This window comes from Myotis myotis, unplaced genomic scaffold (assembly GCF_014108235.1).
Source record: "Myotis myotis isolate mMyoMyo1 unplaced genomic scaffold, mMyoMyo1.p scaffold_m19_p_11, whole genome shotgun sequence".
Taxonomy (NCBI): Eukaryota; Metazoa; Chordata; class Mammalia; order Chiroptera; family Vespertilionidae; genus Myotis; species Myotis myotis.
Genome location: NW_023416315.1, coordinates 64,165,745 through 64,189,887, shown reverse-complemented (window position 1 = coordinate 64,189,887; position 24,143 = coordinate 64,165,745). Strand labels below are relative to the sequence as shown.

General features: G+C 43.9%; 1 protein-coding gene across 1 annotated transcript in view; it reads left to right on the top strand.

Annotated features, from left to right (window-relative positions):
• The first annotated feature begins 2,264 nt into the window (after positions 1 to 2,264).
• Positions 2,265 to 24,143, top strand: part of SND1 (staphylococcal nuclease and tudor domain containing 1) — a 456,936-nt gene continuing 435,057 nt past the window's right edge. Inside the window, exon 1 of the mRNA XM_036328783.1 lies at positions 2,265 to 2,581. Within this exon, the coding sequence (XP_036184676.1) occupies positions 2,504 to 2,581 (78 nt within the window). The 5' untranslated portion in view covers positions 2,265 to 2,503. The remainder of the gene's footprint in view (positions 2,582 to 24,143) is intronic.

The following is a 24,143-nucleotide window of genomic DNA, read 5'->3' as shown; positions in this document are numbered from 1 at the left end:
GAAAGAGAGGAATGTGAGAAGAAAGATAAGTTTTTAGATTTGGTGGTGGGAAATGGAAGGAATTCTTTTATTATCTCTCTGAAGTTGGAGGCCTTAATCACTGAGAGTGTGGGAGACAGTGGAGTTGGACTTAAGAGGAAAATAGGTTTTAAACAGGACCAGTGATTTTTTTAGGGCAGTGAAAATACTGTGTGATACCATAATGATGGATACATGTCAGTATACTTGTGTACAAACCCAGAAAATGTGCAACACCAAAAGTGGACCCTAATGTGGACTTTGGGTGATTATGATGTGTCAATGTGAGTTCAAATGTACCACTCTGGTGGGGGATGTTGATAATGGGAAACGCTATGCAAGTGTATGGGCAGGAAGTATAGGGGAAATCTCTGTATCTTCCTCTCAATATTGCTGTGAACCTAAAACTGCTCTTAAAAAAAAAAAAAGACTTAGTGAAACAAACTAACAACCCAGACCCAATGGAGTTGGAGAATTTGACTGGGTTAACAGAAGAAATTCCCAGTAAAGGGAACAGGTACAAAGAGGATAGAGAGGTTCAGGGACTTTGAATTCTACTTAAAATTAAAGAACAGTGTGTGATGTAGGCAACCTCTAAAATGATCACCAATGATCCTGTTCCTGGTATTTATCCCTTGTGTCATCCCCTCCTGGAGTGTGGTCTGGACTCTTCTAATGAATAGAATATAGTGAAGTGATGGGATGTTACTTCTGATTAGATTATAAAAGCCTCTGTCTTGCTTGTCCACTCTTGCTCTCTCACTTGTTTGCTCTGATGGGAACCAGCTACCATACTGTGAGCTGTGCTATGGAGATGCTGACTCCAACATTTGAGCCCGGGATGTGTGAAGTGTGGGGGAATTAGCAACCTCTTCTCAAAAGAACTACAGGATTAAGTGGTGTCCTTGGTGCAGAACCAGGTTTTACAAATTAACATTAAATGCCATGATTCCTAAGGTCCTTGGCTCCACATAGTGGGCACTCGACGAATATTAGTTGTCTCTAAACGATAATTTAAATATTTGTATGCCCTGCCCCCCTCCCACCTCTCCCACTCCCCTTCCGCAATCTTTTTATTCCTGCTGTTCTCAACCTGTGGGTTGCGACCCCTTTGGGGGTCAAACGACCCTTTCACAGGGGTCGCCTAAGACCATCGGAAAACACATATATAATTACATATTGTTTTTGTGATTAATCACTATGCTTTAATTATGTTCAATTTGTAACAATGACAATACATCCTGCATATCAGATCTTTACATGACGATTCATAACAGTAGCAAAATTACAGTTATGAAGTAGCAACGAAAATAATTTCATGGTTGGGGGTCACCACAACATGAGGAACTGTATTAAAGGGTCGCGGCATGGGGAAGGTTGAGAATCACTGCTTTATTCAAAAGAGACTAGGGCTGGGGAGGGGATGGGAATGGGTGGTGGGAGGCCGGCAGGGCTCCGCACATCGGGCTGGGGACTGCCCGCCCTTGGCTCAGGCAGCTTGCAGCAGGCTCGTCCCGACTTCCCTGGCGCAGCCGGCAAGAGCGCGAAGGGCGAGGGTCGCTCTTCTAACCGTAAAGACACGTCACCCCCGACAAGATTCTTTCCATCCGCAAACACGAACCGGGCGCTTTACAAGCGCCAGACACCGGGACCCAAGTGCGAGCGACACACACCCCGGACTACAGGAAGGAAGCGCGGCCGCGTCCCGCGGCAGGGCCAAGGCGGCGAGCAGGTTTCACGATGCTCAGACTTTTCCAAGTTCTCCCCATACTTTTAGTTGAGCTAAAATGTCGGAAGTCGGTGTGCAGCCAGCGCTGAGAGCCCTCCAGGACTTGGCCTCTGGTTCCCGGTCCCCGGTCCGCACGCCTCAACCCGAGGTGCCCTCCAGGCACGCCGGCGTCCACGTGGGCTCCCCGGTCCGCAGGGCGGGGCGCAATGGGCGGGGCCAGGCCGGTGGGCGAAGCTGGCCCTACCCCTGGGGCTCCCAAGGACCCCCGCGCCCCGCGGCCAGATGCTGACGTGTCCTTTCCGTCTCACTACACCTCCCGACACTACCTTCTAGGCTGCCCCGGAAGTCCCGCCCCAGATTTAGGCCGTCACCGCAAATCAGCTCTTTCAGCGCTTCCTGGAGTTCGCCTCCACTTTTGGGACAAAGGGGCGGGGCTTCACGAGCTGGGTGCCTATTGGCTGGAGGTCGGGCAGGCTCTGGGTGCTCATTGGCCGGAGGGCGGGGGCGCTCTGGCACGCTTGCGCGGCGAGTAGAACGTGTGGCGGCGGCGGAGATCGCGTCTCCTTTTTCGATCCCAGTCCCGCTGCTGCTGCTGCTGCTGCTGCTGCTGCTGCTCCTGCGAGCGTCCGGCGCGTCGGTCCCGTTCCTCGTCTGCAACTCGCCGCCAGCTCGCTCCTCGCTCAGCGGCCTCTCACCAGCGCCGACATCCACATTGACACCTCCGAGCCGGCTCTCGCTGTCTTTCCATCTCTACACATGGCTTCCTCCGCGCAGAGCGGCGGCTCCTCCGGGGGACCCCTGGTCCCCACCGTGCAGCGGGGCATTGTCAAGATGGTGAGAACCGGGCCCCAGATGCCCACAGCATTGTCTGTCTCCGGGCGGGAGTCTGGCGCTGGCTTCTCTTCCCCTCCCGCCAGGCAGCAGAGTCTCCCAGGTCCCCTTTTCTCTGCCCCCCGTCTTCACTTTTCATCCATTCTCAGAATCCCCTCTCTAAGAAGGACCCCGACACGGACTCCCCTTTCTCTGTGCCTCCTGGACACCCTGGCATCTGGGGTCTCAGAGATTTCCGTGGTCGCGGCACTCAGATCTCCTGGCTGTTTACCGGGGACAGACCGAATATTGATTGATTAACGGAGAGAATTGGTTGCTATCTGTCTTACACCCCTCCCCCCCGCCCCACTCCCGCCCCTCCGTCCTTCTGTCCATTTTGACATTTGCTGAGCAGTTGGCAGTTTTTTGAGATCCTGACATCCGCTCTTCCCTGGAACTCTAGGAGTGCTTGGCCATCTTGAAGCTTTTCTGTTTCCTCTGATGTTCAGTTACTCCAAGTTTTCTTGCTCTGTGGCCCTCACTTCCCTTCTTTTCCTCTCCGCCTCTTGTGTCAGGTCTGTAAGTCCTGGGAGCTCCTGATATTCGTGCTCCCCCCTCTTTTTGACCCTTAAGATGCTAGGCCGAGAGGATTCTTAGCGATCATTGTTCTCCCGCCCCTTACAGTGACTTGCCTAAAGTCACATGTGGTTTGGTTTGGAGCCAGGACTGGAGCCCAAGTGTTCTGATTCCCAGTCTACCGGCTTTAACACTAGAGAGTTTATATCCCCTCACTCCCTGCATTCTTGGATTTTGAATTCAAAACCCTGTAAAGTTCATTTAAACTAGAAAACTTAAGCTCCATGATAATTTTAGAATAAATTCTCTTTACCACTTCCCCTCTGTTGTCCATCCCCCAACCCTCACTGACATTTCTTAGTTGTTACCAGATTTTCTGGTTGTGATGACGGTTAACTTACAGATTTTTGTTTCAGATTAATTTCTGACTTTTCCATTTGGAACAGCAAAAATGATACCCTTTATGACACTTTCCTCCCAAAGCTCCACAGTTTTTTGCTGTGGTAGAAAGTTGAAAAAACATTCTATTTTCTTGGCTTATTGTCTTTCACAAGGATTAAAATGCTTTACAGCTTGTGTGTGTGTAAATTAGATGTCAAGATTTCCCTTTCCCCCTAATTCTCATGTAGTCGTTTCTTAGGTAATATTCTGCCACCAGTTGAGATCCGTAGGGTTTTCAGGATTGTTTTCCCCCTTTATTTGTACATAAATGGAGAGTCAGAATTTACCAGAAACTGAATGAGAAGGGACTTTCCAAGGTGCACATATTTTCTCTTTGTTGGAATATTGACCTGACCCAGGAAGGGGCTCCTCTTTCATTAGATTTTTCATTTGCACTGATCTTTATCTTTAGTGTAGAAGCAAAGCATGGCTTGATGGTCTGGTGGTGAGATTGGCAACACTGGATGGATCTCTGAGTTTTTTCCTTTGCTAAGGCCCCTCTCATTTGTGGGGTGGGAGTGGAATGAGGCCGAACATATTTTTGCTTCTGCCAATTCTGGAAGCTTCCAGGGCATCTGCAGTCTATGAGGTCCCTATGCCTGTTCACAGATTACATGGATATTGACTATCAACAATCACTTGTTTATTAGAGGTCTGGTATTGTGCTGAGTATTTTGTTTACACTATCTCATTTAAAGTAGATAGGATTACTTAATACATATTACAGATGTGTAACCTGAGGTTTAGAGAGAAAAGATAGTTGACTGAAGGGCAGGCAGTTTTTATTTTTAATAAGAGGCAGACCTGGGATTCGAACCAGGCCTGTCTGCCAAAGCACATGTTCTTCAGCATGGTGGTATGATGCTTCTGACTTAAGGGCATGAGTTTATAAGGGTGGGGCCAGTGATGCATGACTGCAAAATTGCAGGAAAGTGAAGCCGACTGTAATTGAGCTGGGGAAAGATTAGGTGTTTTATCCTTGTCTTATCTGGGAGCTGCTATTGTGGTGAGTGACTTCATTTGGTGCTTCTGCTCGTTATGTGCATAGCAGTGTGAAGTGGAAGACATGTTTGAGTCTGAGAAGAGGCTTTTAAAATGCAGCGATTGAGTAGGCATTGCTGTTTTTCTGTGGCCAAATGCAGGGGATGGGTGAGTGAGTTCCAGGCAGAGATTAGGGGAGGGAAGCTGGGTGAGTTGCTGAGGGACAGGCAGTTTGTGCCAGGCTTAGAGCCTTATCGGGAATGAAAACTCAACCACTGGCAAATTGCTCTGTGTGAAGCTCTTTTGCTAAGCAAAGTTGTATATTCCTGGAGAGTAATCGTTTCCAGTGGTACTAGGAACTGCTTTGTAAGACGTCTCCAAAGGAGGACAGAGGAAAGTGAGAAGGAAGTAGTTTGATGAATAGGAAAACTGTAATCACTGCTTTTCTGCCTTTGGGGAGAGGGACAGAAACTGGAACACAGACTAACCAGAGCAAGCTTTTCAGGTGAGTCCTCTGGATTTGTCTGGACTCAGGCAGAGTTGAAAGTCTGAAAAGATCTAGGCTTGAGGTTTGCTGCAGTGAAGAGGAATAATCCTTTCTTTTTTCGGTCAAAAGAATAGATGATAGGACCATGAAAGGTGCAAGTATTTCCAGTCTCTGCCTTGTACTCCTAGTAAGTCCTGTGCTATGTTTTTTTTTTTTTTTTTAATCCTCACCGGAGGGAAGGGGAGAGAGAGATGTGAGAGATAAATATCATTGGTTGCCTTCCTCACATGCCCTGACAATCGAACCCACAACCCAAGTATGTTCTCCCACCAGGAATCGAACTGGCAACCCTTCGGTGCACAGGACGATACTCAACTAACTGAACCACTCTGGCCAGGCAGTCCTCTGTTAACTTTTTAAGGTTAAAGAAGAAAGAACTTGGGAATCAAATAGTGAAAAAAATCTTTACATTTGACCAGTTTTTTAAAATGATGGTGATGGTAGAGGATGTGTTTGCTATTTGAGTGGAAGCAAAGGGGGACCGAGTTGGTTCTGGGATGTGTTTAAGGAGGAAGTGGGCAGTAGGTTCACACAAGTATTTTGAAGCTGTTCTGTTACTGAAAAGGCAGTAAGGATGATGGAGAAACTGAAGGTGGATTTATATTTTCAGAGTTGAGATGAGACTGGCAAGTGTGTGGGCAGACAAAATATAACCTGGAAAAGTAAGTGTGTCTGTCAGATCAGTTACTACTTTCTCAAAACCCTAAAAGAGTCTAACTGGGTTTCTTTGAATAATTTTCTGGACAGTCTTTAGCTGCAACAGAGTATTGTCAGCACATGCTACACAGATAAGATTGGGAGAAGTCTTGGGATACTTAGTGTATAAAATTTAGTTACACCACCTACCAGCTACACAGAGATGGCTATTTTCTCTGGTTGTACTGACCTACGTTACTTTCTGTTGTGAGGATAGAGCCCTTCTCTCTGTCTTTTCATCTATCTTTCCCATCTAACTTGGTATGTCTGCATGTCTTCTTTTCAGTCTGGAGCCCACGGCTGCTTTCGCAACAGCAGAATGAATCGGCCACAGTTCTTGAATTTCCTGTGCTTATCAGAAGTGGCCTTGGAAGCTGCATATCTTATCTTGCTTATGGGTGGAAGGCCAAAGGAAGGACAGTGCCAAATCCCAGTTCCCATTTTACCCTACTTCATTTAATTGCCTCCAAAGGGGAAATAAATCCCTCCGCCAGTCTTTGGCTTTATGCTAAGAACCATGATTCTCACTAGGTGACTGTGGCAGAGGCCCACCTAAAGGAGGAAGGAGGTGGCCACAGTTTTTCCCTTCAACAGGAATTGTACTGCCAAGTTGTTCTAAAGCGGGAGTTAGACTTTGGTGAGCAGCTTAGTAGAAATTTCTTCTGTAGGAAATTTCCTACAACCCGTAGGAAATGTTACCTATCCTATATAATAAAAGGCTAACATGCAAATCAACTGAACGGCAGAACGACCGGTTGCTATGACATGCACTGACCACCAGATGGCAGACGCTGAGTGCAGGAGCTGCCCCCTGGTGGTCAGTGCGCTCCCACAGGGCGAGCGCTGCTCAGTCAGAAGCCAGGCTCAAGGTTGGCGAGTGCATCAGTGCTAAGGACCCATCGGGGATGTCCGACTACTGGCCTAAGCCCGCTCCCCCATCGGGCCTAAGCTGGCAGTCGGACATCCCCCGAGGGGGTCCCAGACTGCTCCAGGACTCAGGCCGGGTTGAGGGGAGGGACACCCCCCCTCTCCCACAGTGCATGAATGTCATGCACCGGGCCTCTAGTAATTTACATAATTTTAGCTAAGTTCTCTTAGGTTTCTGAACTAAGAAGTATGTGTCTTCCCAGAGTGTAGTATGGACAGAGAGTAGTAGTGTGCTAACATGCTCCTTCCTGTGTACCCTTACCTCATGCAGGCTGTGAAAGAAAAGAAAACCTTTCCTAAGCTACTAAAAGTACCCTTATTCTACTCAAAGGGCAAACAAGGGAGTTGAATAACGATACTTTATAGAGCCATTTGCAAAGAAGTAGGTAGAATATGATGGAAGACTTTTCCCAGTAGTCTTAAAATTGCCCACTTCCCAGCAGGTAACATGGTAACTTTCAATCAAGATTGTAAGTAAGATTGTTTTTACTACATCTTCAAGGCTTTCTGTCACTTTTTCTGTGTGAAAAGGAAGCATCTGTCTGGCTCTAGTTATGCTAATAGTGGCTTCTGCTGTGTGCTAACTAATTATATAGATTGATGAGCAATCGTATTTTCTTTCTTTCTTGAACACATATTTTTTGATCATCTGCTCTGTCAGGCTCTGTCTGGATATTGGAGTTAAAAAAGTAGATCCGAATCCTTCCATTAAGGTTCAAGGAGGAGACAGACAATAAACAAGTAAATATAAATAGTGATTTCAGGTTGGGGAATTGGGCAGAGTGGCTGGGAAAAAGGGAAGGGGTGGCTTGTTTAGGTAGCAAGGGCTTCTTTCACCATTTGCACTGAGGTATGATGGACATCAAAGAACCAACCGTAGAGGAAGTGTGTTCCGGGCACACTGAACAGCAAGTGCAAAGGCCCTAGCGTCGTCATTGATGATTATCTTTAGTGTTTTTATAGTAGCTCTTAAATTTCTTCCAAGTTCCATGTTCCACTTAGATGGTATGGGTTTAGTCTCAGTTATTAATATTTGTGTTTGATAGAGATAAAAGGCAGAAAAGCAGTGGAGGTGGTCATTGTTCTGATACTCTGATGAGTTTAATAGCTGACATTAAATCCATTGAATAAATGTAAACTGGCAGCCTGGTAAAAACAGACCTGCTCTTGTTCATATTCATCTTTTTTACAGGGACAAGGCTAAGTTTTTTTTAAAATATATTTTTATTGATTTCAGAGAGAAAGGAACAGAGAGAAAGGAACAGAGAGAAAGAGAGAGAGAGAGAAACATCAGTGATGAGAGAGAATCATTGATTGGCTGCCTCCTGCATGCCTCCCACTGGGGATCGAGCCTGCAAGCCGGCATGTGCCCTTGACTGCAATTGAAACTGGGACCCTTCAGCCCCCAGCTGATGCTCTGTCCACTGATAGGGCACGGCTAAGGTTTTTGACATCCCATTAGCCACTCCTACATATTCCTAAAGTCACTTCAGGTATCCCCTGCTTTTTGGAAGTTTGTATTATGCTACTTAGCTTTTAGGAAAGACCTACATTAGTAGTGGTTTTTGCTAACTGAAAGCAATCTAAAGAGAATTTTTGCTTTTATGAAAAAAGGTGAAAAGTAAGAATGGCATTCAGCATTTGTTGTGTAGCAAGCTCTTGTGGAGGCAGCATGTACCTTGAGCAGCAAGTGTGGCAGTGCCAGACTCCTTCCCCAGAAACCACACTCAGCGTCTCAGCATCAAGCTTCCACAGCTTTAACTGTGTCTTTGAGCATCTGTATTTCACCTTAATTTATTCTGTGCATCCCTCAGCAAGATGTGTGCTAAAGTATCAGAAAAGCCTGAGAGCTCTATGCTTAGTGTAAAACTGGACGTAATTAAGCGTTTTCACTGTGGTGAACAACAACAAAAAAAGACATTGTATGTATTGAATTTTGGGTCTCGGGACACTCAGAAATTTTCCCATGTAAGTTAATAGTAACTGCTTCTTCACTTGACCTCATTTCGGCTTACATGAGGTTTCATGGGACCATAATACTTTCCGATAGTAGGGGAAGCCTGTCCTCCAGTGGAGGGGACCTGCGTGAGAAGATAAATGCCAAGAGCAGGTTCAGAGTTAATAGCACGTAGACCTTATCAGTGTTCATACTTCTATTACTTGGAGAGTGGAATTTGGGAAATAAGTGAAAATTTTAGTTTCCTTTTGTAACTTCAAAAGAGAAAATTGGCCGGGTTTTTGAATCCAGGTAAGAAGGCGGTGCACTCACTTCTTAGCATGGGCTGGCTCTTCACCTTACAGGTGTGGTTCTAGCAGTGTTGCAGTAGGTGTCCTTTGGGATCTGGTCTTTGCTTTTATTTTATGTCTCCAAGGAAGACATAAAAATTGTAGGAAATTCTTTGCCTTGTCAGGGACAAGGAATGAAGTACAAGGAGTCAACTCTTACTGGGCTTATGTAGCTTTTTCTCTTATTTCTTGTTGGGAGATGGATACACACCCTGGTTCTGTTGCTGCTCCCTCTCTTGGGAGACTGACATATGCTTATTGTTTTAACAGCAGAAATTTATACAGAATCACAGGTTGTGAACATTTGATGCAGATGGAGTGTTGTGGGATTTCACTTATTTTCAATGAGACTCAATATGATACATTAATGTTATGTTTTTCTCACTTAGTTCTAATGTTTAGGGAAAAAAAGAACAGTGGTTTCAGTTGGCATTTTAAAAAAATTTTATTTTTCGATTAAGTTGGCTTTTTTTTTTTTTTACATTAGGAAATTACAGAAAAAATAAACCTAATGGAAATTTAGATGACATTTTCAGATATCATTTTTGAGATGTTCAATCTGCTATATAAACTGGGCTTGACACGTTTTCTCCGTTTATATGCTTATGATGAGTGACTTAAGGCACCATCTCTTCTCTCTCTTTATGCCTTAACACATTTTGAGGTACTTTAAGTGGGAAGTAGCCTGTTTGGGATGGTCTTGTAACACCACATCCACGGGTAATAGGAGGAATTGCGGAGATTTGGGGAATCTGTGCTTAAGGTTAATAAATCTAGTTTATTAACACTGTTCCTGGGAAGCAATCTGGCAGAGAAGAGAGATCATTGGCCTGGGATTCAGGGGAGACAAGTTCTAGTCCAGATGCTGCTGTTCTCCATCTGGTGATGTGGGGTAAGATTCCACCTGTCAGACTTGACTTTTTGCTTAAATGAGGCAGATGGATTAATTATCTCTAAGCTCCTTCCAGTCCCAAAAGTCTGGATTGAATAAGAAACCCTATATTACATGTCTTTTAGGCATGGTGAATCAAAACTGAGAAATCTCACACCTTAATGGTGGGCTTCACTTTCAATTGCTGCTTACTCTGCATGAGATATGTTTTCTGTTTCTATTGCTTGCCTTTTTTTGAGGGGGGCGGGAAGGTGAATTGGTTGAAATACAGTTTTCTAGTGTGGCAGACTGAAGTGAATGGACAGGCGGAGTGAGTGGATAGAAGTGAGCCAGGCCGGCTTCTGACTTCAGTGCTGGTATTAGGATAGAGACTACAACTAGTGGGAGTGGTTGTTTGAGACCTGGAGGAACATGGCGGCAGTGGGTTTTACTCACCTAGTCTCACCTCTCCTTCAGAACACCTTGACCTCCTGGTGCAGTCGGTCTTGATTTGAGAAGGGTGGGGATGAGTAGTTCCCATGAGCTACTCTGGGAACCTGTAGCTCATGGGGAGAGTTTGTACTGGCCCTGCTCTTCATTGGGGGAGTATGGTGGGAGTGTGGGACACAATAGAGCAGTGGTTCTCAACCTTCTGGCCCTTTAAATACAGTTCCTCATGTTGTGACCCAACCATAAAATTATAATTTTTTAAAAAAAATATGTTTTATTGATTTTTTACAGAGAGGAAGGGAGAGGGATAGAAACATTGATAAGAGAGAAACATCAATCAGCTGCCTCCTGCACACCCCCCACTGAGGATGTGCCTGCAGCCAAGGTACATGCCCTTGACCGGAATCGAACTTGGGATCCTTCAGTCCGCAGGCCGATGCTCTCCGCTGAGCCAAACCGGTTAGGGCAGCCATGGGCAAACTACGGCCCGCGGGCCGAATCCGGCCCGTTTGAAATGAATAAAACTAAGAAAAAAAAAAGACCATACCCTTTTATGTAATGATGTTTACTTTGAATTTATATTAGTTCATACAAACACTCCATCCATGCTTTTCACTTTGAATTTATATTAGTTCACACAAACACTCCATCCATGCTTTTGTTCTGGCCCTCCGGTCCAGTTTAAGAACCCATTGTGGCCCTCGAGTCAAAAAGTTTGCCCACCCCTGGGTTAGGGCCATAAAATTATTTTCGTTGCTACTTCATAACTGTAATGTTGCTACTGTTATGAATCGTAATGTAAATATCTGATATGCAGGATGGTCTTAGGCGACCCCTGTGAAAGGGTCGTTCGACCGCTAAAGGAGTTGCAACCCACAGGTTGAGAACCGCTGCAATAGAGGGCTGAGCTCTGCTTTTCACACTTTGAGGCCAGAGCATCATCCTTTAGATCAATGGTTCTCAACCTTGGCTGCACATTAGAATCACCTGGGAATCTTTAAAATCCTTATTTCTGGGCCTCATCCTCCGGAAATTCTGTTTCTTTGTTACTAATGTTGTGGCCCCACCCCATAACAAAGAAACAGATTTCCAGAGGATGAGGCCCAGAAATCAGGATTTTAAAGATTCCCAGGTGATTCTAATGTGCAGCCAAGGTTGAGAACCACTGCTTTAGATCATTCTAATGGCCTTTTGCAGATCTTTTCCACTTCCATTTAACGTGCAAGTATAGCAACCATGTTAATCTATTTTTGGTAGTTCCTCACATGGTTTCTTTTTTGAGTTTATTTTTTTATTGTAGGACTTCTTAAGTCCTTTTGGGGAGTAGATTTAGTGAGAAAGAAGGAACTCATTGATTTCCTAAACAGTCATTTTTTTAGGACCACCTAGAGGTGTTTCAGAGGCATTGAATTAGAATCTCTGCCAGGGTAGCCTGAGAATCTGTATTTTGAAAAAAAAACTCTGGATGGTTCTGAAAGGGTTGGTTTGGGATTGATCCAGGGGCTGGCATTTGAGACCAACTTACCTTTTAAAACTTCTGTATTGTATGTAGTTGAAGGGGCAGGACACAGATGATAAAAAGTGTATGTTGGGGCAGGTACACCAGAATTTATATGAGGGGAGGATAGTAGGTTGTCTCCTCTTAGCCCCTGTCTTGATGGTTCCTGGACACTTTGCATTGCTTTTAATCTGTAGTTCAATATTGGGCTGATATCCTTAGGGTCCTTTTATGGTGACTCTGGGATCCATTCCTGGATCATGACTGACAGCTGAGAAGTTGTTTTATATGCCTAACTTAGGACATACCAGTATGCTCATTTTAAAAAAATGTTATTACCCTTGCTTTTCAGAGAGAGTGGAAAGGAGGGAGGGAGAAATATTGATGTGAGGGAGACACTTGGATTGGTTGCCTCCCACACACGCCCCAACTGGGACCGGGGATCAAACATGCAACCCAGGTATGTGCCGTTGACTGAGAATTGAACTCACTACCTCTTAGTGCTCTGGTTGATGCTCTAACCCAGCGGTTCTCAACCTGTGGGTCGCGACTCCTTTGGGGGTCGAAGGACCCTTTCACAGGGGTCGCCTAAGACCATTGGAAAACACATATATAATTACATATTGTTTTTGTGATTAATCACTATGCTTTAATTATGTTCAATTTGTAACAATGAAAATACATCCTGCATATCAGATAGTTACATTACGATTCGTAACGGTAGCAAAATTATAGTTATGAAGTAGCAACAAAAATAATTTTATGGTTGGGTCACAACATGAGGAACTGTATTAAAGGGTCGCGGCATTAGGAAGGTTGAGAACCACTGCTCTAACCACTGAGTCATGCCAGCCAGGGCCAGACATATGCTCATTTTAACACTCATTTGCCAGTTTTCTTTCTATTCGCATAGATTCCCAAGATCTTCGAATAATTTGGCACTAATAACTTAGCACATTATTACTATGGAAGTCTTTAGTGTTATCTACAAACATGAAGATTCTGTGTTCCTCACTTTCTGCTTTTGTAGAAAAGGCCGCACACTTGGGCCTTTTGGTTTGACAGTGTGTATCTATTCTGTTTCTTGTTTATCAGCCCCATTCTTTAACAACAACAGTAAAGCCTAAAATGACCTCCTTGGTGGTCTTTGTCTTTACTTTTTATTCCATTAACTTGTGTAATATGGCAATAAAAGTTTCTTGTAATTTGCAAGTCTTCAAAGTCTTTGGATTAGGGGGCACATTTGCAGTTCCCTTGGGGGCGTTTCCTCATTCTGACCAGCAGTTTTCTAGTTCATCCCTGAATTCCTTCAAAATGCTCAGGTGAATACCATCCAAAATTAGTAATTTAATGGTTATATATATTTTAATTAAATTTATTTTTTTATTTTGAGAATATGTTTATTAAAGCTGGGGACAGTGAGACAAGGAAGCACTTAGGACAGAAGAAGCTACAGGAGAGAGCCTAGGCTGGGCTGCTTTGGCTCACTTAGAAATCGGAGAAAAGGGGGTCTGGGGGCATGTTCAGGGGGTTAGCCTGGGATGAGCTGCCCATGTCCATTGCTTCCCTAGTTGCAAGTCTTGTGGAACCTTTAGAGCAGTGGTTCTCAACCTTCTGGCCCTTTAAATACAGTTCCTCATGTTGTGACCCAACCATAAAATTATTTTCGTTGCTACTTCATAACTGTAATGTTGCTGCTGTTATGAATCGTAATGTAAATATCTGATATGCAGGATGGTCTTAGGAGACCCCTGTGAAAGGGTCGTTCGACCGCCAAAGGGGTCGTGACCCACAGGTTGAGAACCACTGCTTTAGAGTTTAGGAGCTGCACGCCTGTGGGGGAAGAAGTGGGTGAAGGGAAAGGCACAAGCATGCTCCTAGGAGGGAGAGCATGCCTGATATTTAAAATTTGGACTTAATATTTTAAACAGTATAGATGTATGTGAAATACAAAAATCTCTCCCTGTGCCCTTTTTACCCCTCATTGCTCTATCATTCATTCTCATTCCCCTAAGTAAATGTGCTTCTAAACCTTCTTTCATGCAGATATATAGTAGTACACCCCTCCTTTTTTTTTTTTTAAGAAACAAAATGGGGTCATACTGTATGTGTCCTGGAGTTTTCTTTTTAAATTATTTGTCATGACTGACAATTATAATTATAGGTCCATCTCATTCTTTTTTTTTTTTAAATATATTTTATTGATTTTTTTTTAAATTTTTTTTTTTACAGAGAGGAAGGGAGAGGGATAGTGAGTTAGAAACATCGATGAGAGAGAAACATCGATTCAGCTGCCCCTTGCACACCCCCCATTGGGGATGTGCCCGCAACCCAGGTACATGTCCTTGACTGGAATCGAACCTGGGACCCCTGAGTCCGCAGGCTGACGCTCTATCTGCTGAGCCAAACCAGCCAGGGCCCATCTCATTCTTTAAGATTGAGAAGTAGCCCATAGTTCGGGTGCACTTACTCATGCAGTCTTTTCTGTTGATATGTTTTTGGTTTTTCACGATGTATTCTTATGTTAGCATATAAGGCAGTGGTTCTCAACCTTCCTAATGCCGCGACCCTTTAATACAGTTCCTCATGTTGTGGTGACCCCCAATTTCATTGTTACAAACTGAACATAATTAAAGCATAGTGATTAATCACAAAAACAATATGTAATGATATATGTGTTTTCTGATGGTCTTAGGCGACCCCTGTGAAGGGGTCGCGACCCACAGGTTGAGAACCGCTGATATAAGGACACTTGATAAGTTTTGTGAGTTTAAAATTGTTCAGTTTGAAGTTATATTTTTACTATTTTGGAGGGGTCTAAAATGTCCTTTCTTTTTTTAAAAAAATATTTTTTATTGATTTCAGAGAGGAAGGGAGAGGGAGAGGGAGATAGAAACATCAATGATAAGAGAGAACATTGATCGGCTGCCTTCTGCACGCCTCCTACTGGGGCTTGAGCCCGCAACCCGGGCATGTACCCTTGACCTGAATCTAACCTGGGACTCTTCAGTCCGCAGGCCGATACTCTATCGAGTGAGCCAAACCGGCTAGGGTGTCCTTTATTTTATAAACAGTGTGATGGCACTTGCTTCACTTAATGTCCTTGGCAAAATAAAAAGGGGATAACATGTCAGTCCCTATTTTTGAGGGGTGGGGGCAGCCTGACTGGTCTGAAACTTGAGTTGGGGAGCCATTGGCATGGCAGAACCCTGTGCACTGGCAGGCAGGGAACTCTTCTGAACTTCAGAGGTATCGTCCATTGTACTGCTTGTTAGGAGCGATGAAACAAATCCAAGTAATGTGGGGAAAAGGGCAATTGTGGGAGTAATAGTTGTATTCATTGGCACAGGTGTGGCAAGTTAGGCAAAAATATAGTAGGCAAAGTTCTGGCTTCCTTTGGCTCCTGCCCGCATCCTCCCAGCAACCCTCTAGCCCAGGGGTGGGCAAACTTTTTGACTCGAGGGCCACAATGGGTTCTTAAACTGGACCGGAGGGCTGGAACAAAAGCATGGATGGAGTGTTTGTGTGAACTAATATAAATTCAAAGTAAACATCATTACATAAAAGGGTACGGTCTTTTTTTTCAATAGTTTTATTCATTTCAAACGGGCTGGATCCGGCCCGCGGGCCGTAGTTTACGCACGGCTGCTCTAGCCTCTGGTACTTTAGGTTCAGTTTGCATTTCATCTCCCTCCTCCAACCGCCTCCGCCCACCCTCAATATCCCCAAAAAACACTTATCAAAACTTGAAGTTGATACATTTAGAACAAAATTTTCACTATAATGTAAAACATTTTTTATTTTCTTTGCCCTAAGGGGGACTGGGTAATCCAGATTTCTTTGGGGTTTTCTGGTCCTCTTTGCCAATTCCCCAAAACCACAGGGAAGAACAGCCTTAGCCCCTTACCTGGCCTTGAAACCTTTGTAAGGGCAGGTGACTTACATCCCAGTCTGCCCAGGGATGTTTCAGTTACATCTGTTGTCTTGGCATAATTATCAGTAACTAGAGGCCCGGTGCACAAAATTTGTTCGGTGGGGGAGGAGGGGTGATGGTGTGTGCCCTCAGCCCAGCCTGCTCCAATCTGGGACCCCTTGAGGTATGTCCGACTGCCCACTGGGATCGGGCCTAAACAGGCTGTCGGACATCCCTCTCACAGTCCAGGACTGCTGGCTCCCAACCGCTTGTCTACCTGCCTGCCTGATTGCCCCTAACCGTTTCTGCCTGCCAGCCTGATCACCCCGTAACTGCCCTCCCCTGCAGGCCTGGTTGCCCCTAACTGCCCTCCCCTGCAGGCCTGGCCACCCCCAACTGCCCTCCCCTGCTGGCCTGATCACCCCTAACTTCCCTCCCTTGCCAGCCTGGCCGCCCCCAACTGCCCTCCCCTGTTGGCCTGGTCACCCCTAACTGCTCTACCCTGCCGGCCTGGTCGCCCCTAACTGTCCTCCCCTGCAGGCCTGGTCACCCCCAACTGCCCTCCCCTGCTGGCCTTATCGCCCACAACTGCCCTCCCCTGCAGGCCATCTTGTGTCCACATGGGGGCGGCCATCTTGTGTGTTGGAGTGATGGTCAGTTTGCATATTACCAGTTTGCATATACGGCATATTACTTAAAAGCCCTTTTAATAATATAGGATACCCCTTTTCACTCTCAAAGGGTCCTGATTTGAGTGATAAAATATACGGTATATTAGTGGGCTTAGTAAGAACAGTTAAGTCTAGGAAAAAGAGTGTGGGGTGGCACAGTTCACAGACCAATATGAACAGAAGGTAGGTGGATGGTTCTGTAAGCCTAGCTTGTAAGATGACTTGGAGGAGGAGGGACTTGTGGCTGAGAAGAAAGCATTTTATGGAGAGTAGGCAGCCTAGGCTTGAGACCCCAGGCTATTCGCTTGATTCTGGATAAAGCTGTTCACTTGAGGCAAGTAGCTTTGTTTTATGGTGAAAAGGGGGACTCAAAAATTTACTTAGTTTTCTTGGAGAATGGGTTGGATAAATCATATGCATACAAGATCTGGTTTTGGTCTTAAAAATCTTTTCTGGGGAGATGGTGAAAGTGACAGGACTTGATTAGAGGTAAAGGAATAAAATGGGTGAGATAAAAGTTAGGAGAAATGGGTAAGTACATGTGGGAATACTCAGATGTTCATAAAAGCAGCTGTGAGCAATCTGTATTCCATGTGCAAGGTGAAGGCAGCTTGCCTGAAGTGACTGAGGTCCTGGAAGTTTGGAGGAGAGAAAGGAACAATAAATAAGGCTTCTGAGTTTCTGTTTCTAGTCTTTGAAATATACTAACGTGATGGTAGTGAACTTTTAAACCTTATGAATTCAGTTCCAGGAGGGAAATTCCTTTGTATTATAGCTTTGAATACCAAGGGCATTTTTATTTCTGGCAACAACCCCGAACAGTGGATCATCATGCCAAGTGTAATTTATCTGCTTACCTACCAGGACTCTCGCGGGTCTTCATGAAAGTGGTGTGGTCCGTTCCTCCCTTTCCACTGTCTTAAGGGAGAGGAAACTCTGGGACCTGGGTCCCTGAATCTGGCTGAGCTCTATTATTCTGTGTGCGGTAATTGCTTGTGTTATTACTCTTGGCAGGTGAGCCCTTTCACAGCCCCGAGGCCTGGAGGCCGCCTCTATTACTTAAAAGCCCAGTTATCTTGTTAAACTCCTCTCCAGTGAGAGCTTTAGAATCTCCTGAGACCTCCCGCAGCCTCTCTGTGGGGCACAGGCCCAGCTCGCTTTTAACCCTGCCCTGCCCTTGTTAGTCATTGTGAGCCTAGCTCTAGAAGAATAACTTTCCTACCTAGCACGCAGTGTAGGGCTGCTAGCCAGACTGCTTGGTTCCATTAAATTCTTAAGAGGTCCTGTATGGGCTCTGAATGAAAGTTTCTCTACTACTCTTGATTCAGAAGAAAATGTATTTCTTTGATTATCAGCAGGAGAATCTGAAAGCCAATGTAGAGAAGAATAAGCAGTGAAGATAACACAGCACGTTCCAGGCCAGATAGCCTTTTGTTTAACTTCTTGAGGAGGTGTAAAGTTCTGAAGGAGGGTAGGGTGTGCTGGGGCACCAGCATATAGTGGGGAAGGAATGACTTGTTTGGCAATTTTTCCTTTATGACTGTCTCCCTCTGCTTTTAATGATGAGATTCTGGGATGGTGCCTTAATTTAGCAATAAAGGGCTCTGAAATGTTTATGGTAAATTTGTGATTTGTACTTCTTTATTTTGACATCTAATATTGACTGTCAACATTTCAAATAGGAAGAGTTTCCAAACAGGCTTGGAAAATAAAACCAGAAATTTAATGCTTTTCATGGGTAGCATAGAATTTGAATTACATTAAGTTCTACAGTCAGTTCTGCATATAAACCAAAATAAATGTATTAGATATTCTTTAGAGATGATGCCCTCTAAATAGTATTGAGTATTATGCTTAATAATTTAGTTTTTGTATTGCTGTAGGTTCTAAAAATATGTGCATGACTTTACAGAAGCAAATTTGAGGAGTAGTGAATGCCACAAATCTTCATTTCTCTGGGATATTTCAGGTATCCTTTTTAAAAATATATGTATGTTTTTATTTTTTTAAAAATTGATTTCAGAGAGAGGAAAGGAGAGAGAAAGAGAGATAGAAACATCAATGATGAGAGAGAATCATGGATCCTGCCTCACAAGCTCCCTACTGGGGATTGAGTCTGCAACCTGGATATGTGCCCTGATTGGGAATCAGCACCGTGACCTCCTGGTTCATGGGTTGACATTCAACCACTGAGCCACAGGGCCGGTATACTTTCATTTAGCTGTATCTGATACCCAAGCCTCCTATCCTACCCCCTTTTTAAAAATTAAATGTTTATTGTTGAAAGTATTATATATGCCCCCTTTTCTCCCCATTGATCTCTTCTAGCCCATCCCGTACCCCACCTCAGGCCTTCACCACCCCATTGTCTGTGTCTATGGGTATGCATATATGCATACAAGTTCTTTGGGTGGTCTCTTCCCACCCGCCCACCCTCCCCCACCTCCTACCCCCTTTTTGTCATTGGGTTATGATTTAATTTTTGTACAGTGTACATTTTGCTCAGGGCACAGTGATGGCAGTGCTATGAGGAGGAGAGATAAGAGACGACAGCAGCTACAGACATTGTAGGTAGGAATAGCTGCTTTCTCCCCCTCCCTGGATCAGGAATTGGGGCTGAGCTTCTCTCCTTCCTCTGAGCATTGGAATTGGGGAGGAGGTGTCGGAGTTTAGGGGGAGAGGGTTTGGACATACAGAACCGACTGAGTAGCCCCTGCAACGTAATCTCAGGCTTTCCAACCTGCTGTGGCCACCCCTGCTTCACCTCCATTTGCCTCTGAAGGGAGGAGGAAAAGTCTGCTTGTCACCAGGAATACTTTTTTCTTGGATTTCCTTAACAGAAGAAGGAAATTCTGTTTATTATAGTCTTGAATACCAAGGGGCATTTTTATTTTTGGCAACAACCCCAAACAGCAAATCATTATGCCTTGCATATGGTAGTGTTTAATAAATGTTGGTTTGATTTGGGGCACCCAGCTCATGGAAGCTTCACTTGCTTAATGTTTTAGTTTCTGACATCTGCTCTGCTGGCACGTAGAAATGGAGATTTTCACTGGGAAAAACCTATAATCAGCAGGTAATCTCAGACCGTTCTACCAGACAGCTCCCCAAATGCTTGTTTCTACGTGTGGCTAGTGGGACATTAGGATTGGGGATTTCGGCTCTAGTCCTTGCTCTGCCATCAATACTTTATTTTAAGCAAAAGTCACTTTACCTGTCTTGCTTGCTTTTTCATCTGTAAAATCAAAGGGCTCTGATTAGATGCTCTCTGCATTTGTCCTTTCTCTGTAGATCTTTATAGTCTTCCTGAGATTTAAACTCCCTTATTTCCAAACTGAGGCCCAACTTGTGGTATAGCTGGCCTGGGAGCAGCCACTTAAGCTTGTCTCTGCTGAATGTGCTAGTTCACCCAGAGCGAGTGAAATGGCACGCCGCGAGGCCATGGGCTTCCAGTTCATTATGTGAATGCCGGGCTCTCTTAATCTAGGTTTGCTTCTTGCTCTTGCCAGAAAAAGAAAGAAGAGCTGGCCGAAGAAGCTGGCTGTGTTGGCAGGTATCCTGGGAAAGACCTCCCAGACCACACAGCTTATGTTCTTTTGGGATTGCTTGCTCTTTGTCTAAATGACTTTTTAATTTTCAAGAGATGATTCTTCCTGTGGAGGCAATACCTCTGGCTGATAGTAAGCTTTTTCCTGATAGACTTTCTGAATTTTTCTCTAATTTAGTTTCTTTTTAGTTATTCTTGCTTTAATTCTGTTTCTTTAGAATTTTTCTACTTCATTAAAGTGTATGTGATAAATTGTTCTTAGCCTCAACAATTCCTTCTTTCTCCTCTGATGGTATTTTTAGGTGGAGAAAATGCCTTGTCCAGGGAAGGGTCCTCCCTGGCTTGCTGCTTTGTCCGGCAGCCCTTACACCTGCAGCCTTTGGGTTGTGGCAGTTGTGGCCTCCCTGAGGGCATTCTGGACCTTTCAGCCCAACTTTCTGGTTCTCCTTTCTGTGTCACATAGGGAAAGGACTTCATTGTACTTACCATATTGTTCTCAGGAAGCTTGCATTGTTTTCAGTCTTTTTCACCTTTTAAGAGCTTTGTAGATTTCACTGCAGTTTTGCTTCCTCCCTGTGACTTCTATCTTGTTATCTCTAGAGAACTTGAAAGTTTATAGTAGCCTTCCATTCTGTAGTGAATCACCATGTCTGACTTTAGGTTCTGAGTCAGTTGCCTTTTTATTTTTATTTTATTTTTTGTTAGTCCTCACCCAAGGATATTTTTTCCATTGATTTTTAGAGTGAGTGGAAGGAAGGGAGGGAGGGAGGGAGCGAGGGAGAGAAACATTAGTGCGAGAGAGACACATTGATTGGTTGCTTCCTGCACACACCCCTGACCCTGGCCCAGGATCAAACTGTAACCCAGGTACATGCCTTTGACTGGAAATCGAACCCTTCAGTGTGTAGGCAGATGCTCTAACCCCTGTCCAGGACAGGGCTGCCTTTAAAAAAATGTTAGTGTTGTTTAGCTAAGCATCTAATGTTCCTACAAGATATGGAAATCCTCTGTAGGACTGATATACATTTTTATGTCCCCATGCCTTTTTTTTTTTTTTTTTATATTTTATTGATTTTTTACAGAGAGGAAGGGAGATAGAGAGTTAGAAACATCGATGAGAGAGAAACATCGATCAGCTGCCTCCTGCACATCTCCACTGGGGATGTGCCCGCAACCCAGGTACATGCCCTTGACCGGAATCGAACCTGGGACCTTTCAGTCCGCAGGCCGACGCTCTATCCACTGAGCCAAACCGGTTTCGGCGTCCCCATGCTTTTATACTTATATATTGGACCTTAAATTTTTTAAACATTGAAATAAATACACATACCATAAAATTCACCTTCTTAAAGTATACATACAGTTCAGTGGATTTTACCATATTCACACAACTGGCACCACTGTCTAATTCCACAACATTTTCATTGATAAGGCAAAAGAAAAAGAAAACCTGTACCCATTAACAGTTACTTCCTGTTTTTCCCTCCCTTCAGCCTTTGGGAACCACTAATCTACTTTCTGTCTCTATAGATTTGCCTATTGTAGACATTTCATATATGTGGAGTCATTCAATATGTGGCTTTTTCTGTTTGGCTTCTTTCACTTAGCATAATGTTTTCAAGATTCATCCATGTTGTAGCATCAATCAGGACTTCGTTTCTTTTTGTTTTTTTATTTTTATTGATTTCAGGTAGGAAGGGAGAGGGAGAGAGACACATCAGTGATGAGAGAGAATCACTGATAGGCTGCCTCCTGCATGCCCCCCACTAGGGATCGAGCCTGCAACCGGGGCATGTGCCCTGACTGGGAATTGAACCACAACCTCTGGGTTCATAGGTAGACATTCAACCATCGAGCCACGTCGGCCAGGCAGGACTTCATTCCTTTCTAATTTCTGAATAATAACATATTATGGGTAAACCACATTTTATTTCTCTATTCATAAGTTGGACATCTGGGTTGTTTCCACTCCTTTTGGCTATTATGAACAGTATTGCAATAAATATTTTATACAAGTTTTTGTGGGACATGTTTTATTTTTCTTAGGTATATATGAACTTGCTGGGTGATATGGTAACTCATTGCTTAACTTTTGAGGGGCTGCCAGACTGTTCTCCGTAGTGACTGCATCATCAACAATCTATGCAGCTTCGGATTTCTCCACATTCTTGCCAATACTTGTTATTGTCTGTCTTATTGATTATAGTTATGGTAATTGTTGTGAAGTGATGTCATAGTGGTTTTGATTTGCATTTCCCTCATCACTAATGATGTTGAGCATTTTTTCATGTGCTATTGGCCATTTGTATATCTTCTTTGGTTACATGTCTTTTCAAATCCTTTGTCCATTTTTAATTGGGTTGCCTTTATTGTTGGGTTATGGTAGTTTTTTATTCTAGATTCTAGACTTTTATCCAGTACATGTTTTTCTTTTCATTTTTTTTTTTTTTTTTTATTATTAGTTAAGGTATTACAAATGTGTCCTCATCCCCCCCATTAACCCCCAACCTCCCCCCCCCCCCCACACACTCATGCTCCCATCCCCCTGTTGTCCATGTCCATTGGTATGGCTTATATACATGTATACAAGTCCTTTGGTTGATCTCTTCCCCTTACCCCCGCCCTCCCCTACTTTCCTTCTGGGGATTGATAGCCTGATTGCTGTTTCTCAGTCTTTGAGTCTGTCCCTTTTCATCAGTCTATGTTGTTCTGTATAATCCACAAATGAGTGAGATCATGTGGTATTTATCTTTCTCTGACTGGCTTATTTCACTTAGCATAATGCTCTCCAGTTCCATCCATGCTGTTGCAAAAGGCAAGAGTTCCTTTTTTTTTACCGCAGCATAGTATTCCATTGTGTATATGTACCACAGTTTTCTAATCCACTCATCTGCTGATGGGCACTTAGGCTGTTTCCAAATCTTAGCTATGGTGAATTGTGCTGCTATGAACATAGGGGTGCATATATCCTTTCTGATTGGCGTTTCTGGTTTCTTGGGATATATTCCTAGTAGTGGGATCACTGGGTCAAATGGGAGTTCCATTTTTAGTCTTCTGAGGTAGCTCCATACTGTTCTCCACAGTGGCTGCACCAGTCTGCATTCCCACCAGCAGTGCAGAAGGGTTCCTTTTTCTCCACATCCTCTCCAACACTTGTTGTTTGTTGATTTGTTGATGATAGCCATTCTGACAGGTGTGAGATGATAACGCATTGTCGTTTTGATTTGCATCTCTCGTATAATTAGTGACTTTGAGCAGGTTTTCATATGTCTTTCGGCCTTCTGTATGTCCTCTTTCGAAAAGTGTCTATCTAGGTCCGTTGCCCATTTTTTTATTGGATTGTTTATCTTCCTTTTGTTAAGTTTCATGAGATCCCTGTAAATGTTGGAAATTAAACCCTTATCGGTGGTATCATTGGCAAATATGTTCTCCCATGTAGTGGGTCTTCTTGTTGTTTTGTTGATGGTTTCCTTTGCTGTGCAAAAGCTTTTTATTTTGATGTAGTCCCATTTGTTTATTTTCTCTTTAGTTTCCATTGCCCTAGGAGCATTATCAGAGAAGAAATTTCTTCGGCATATGTTTGCGATTTCGCTGCCTGTGGATTCCTCTAGTATTTTTATGGTTTCCCCTCTTACGTTTAAGTCTTTTATCCATTTTGAGTTTATTTTTGTGTATGGTGTGAGTTGGTGATCTAGTTTCATCCTTTTGCATCTATCTGTCCAATTTTCCCAACACCATTTATTGAAAAGACTGTCTTGACTCCATTGTATGTTCTTGCCTCCTTTGTCGAATATTAATTGGGCATAGTGGTTTGGGTTGATTTCTGGGGTCTCTATTCTATTCCATTGATCTATATGTCTGTTCTTGTGCCAGTACCAAGCTGTTTTAAGAACAGTGGCTTTGTAATACAGTTTGATATCTGGTATTGAGATCCCACCTACTTTGTTCTTTCTGAGGATTGTTGCAGCTATTCGGGGTCTTTTTTTATTCCAGATGAATTTTTGGAACGTTCGTTCTAGATCTGTGAAATATGCTGTTGGTAATTTAATGGGGATTGCATTGAATCTATAAATTGCTTTGGGTAGTATGGACATTTTGATGATGTTGATTCTACCAATCCATGAACACGGTATATTCTTCCATCTGTTTATGTCTTCCTCTATCTCTTTTTTCAGTGTCCTG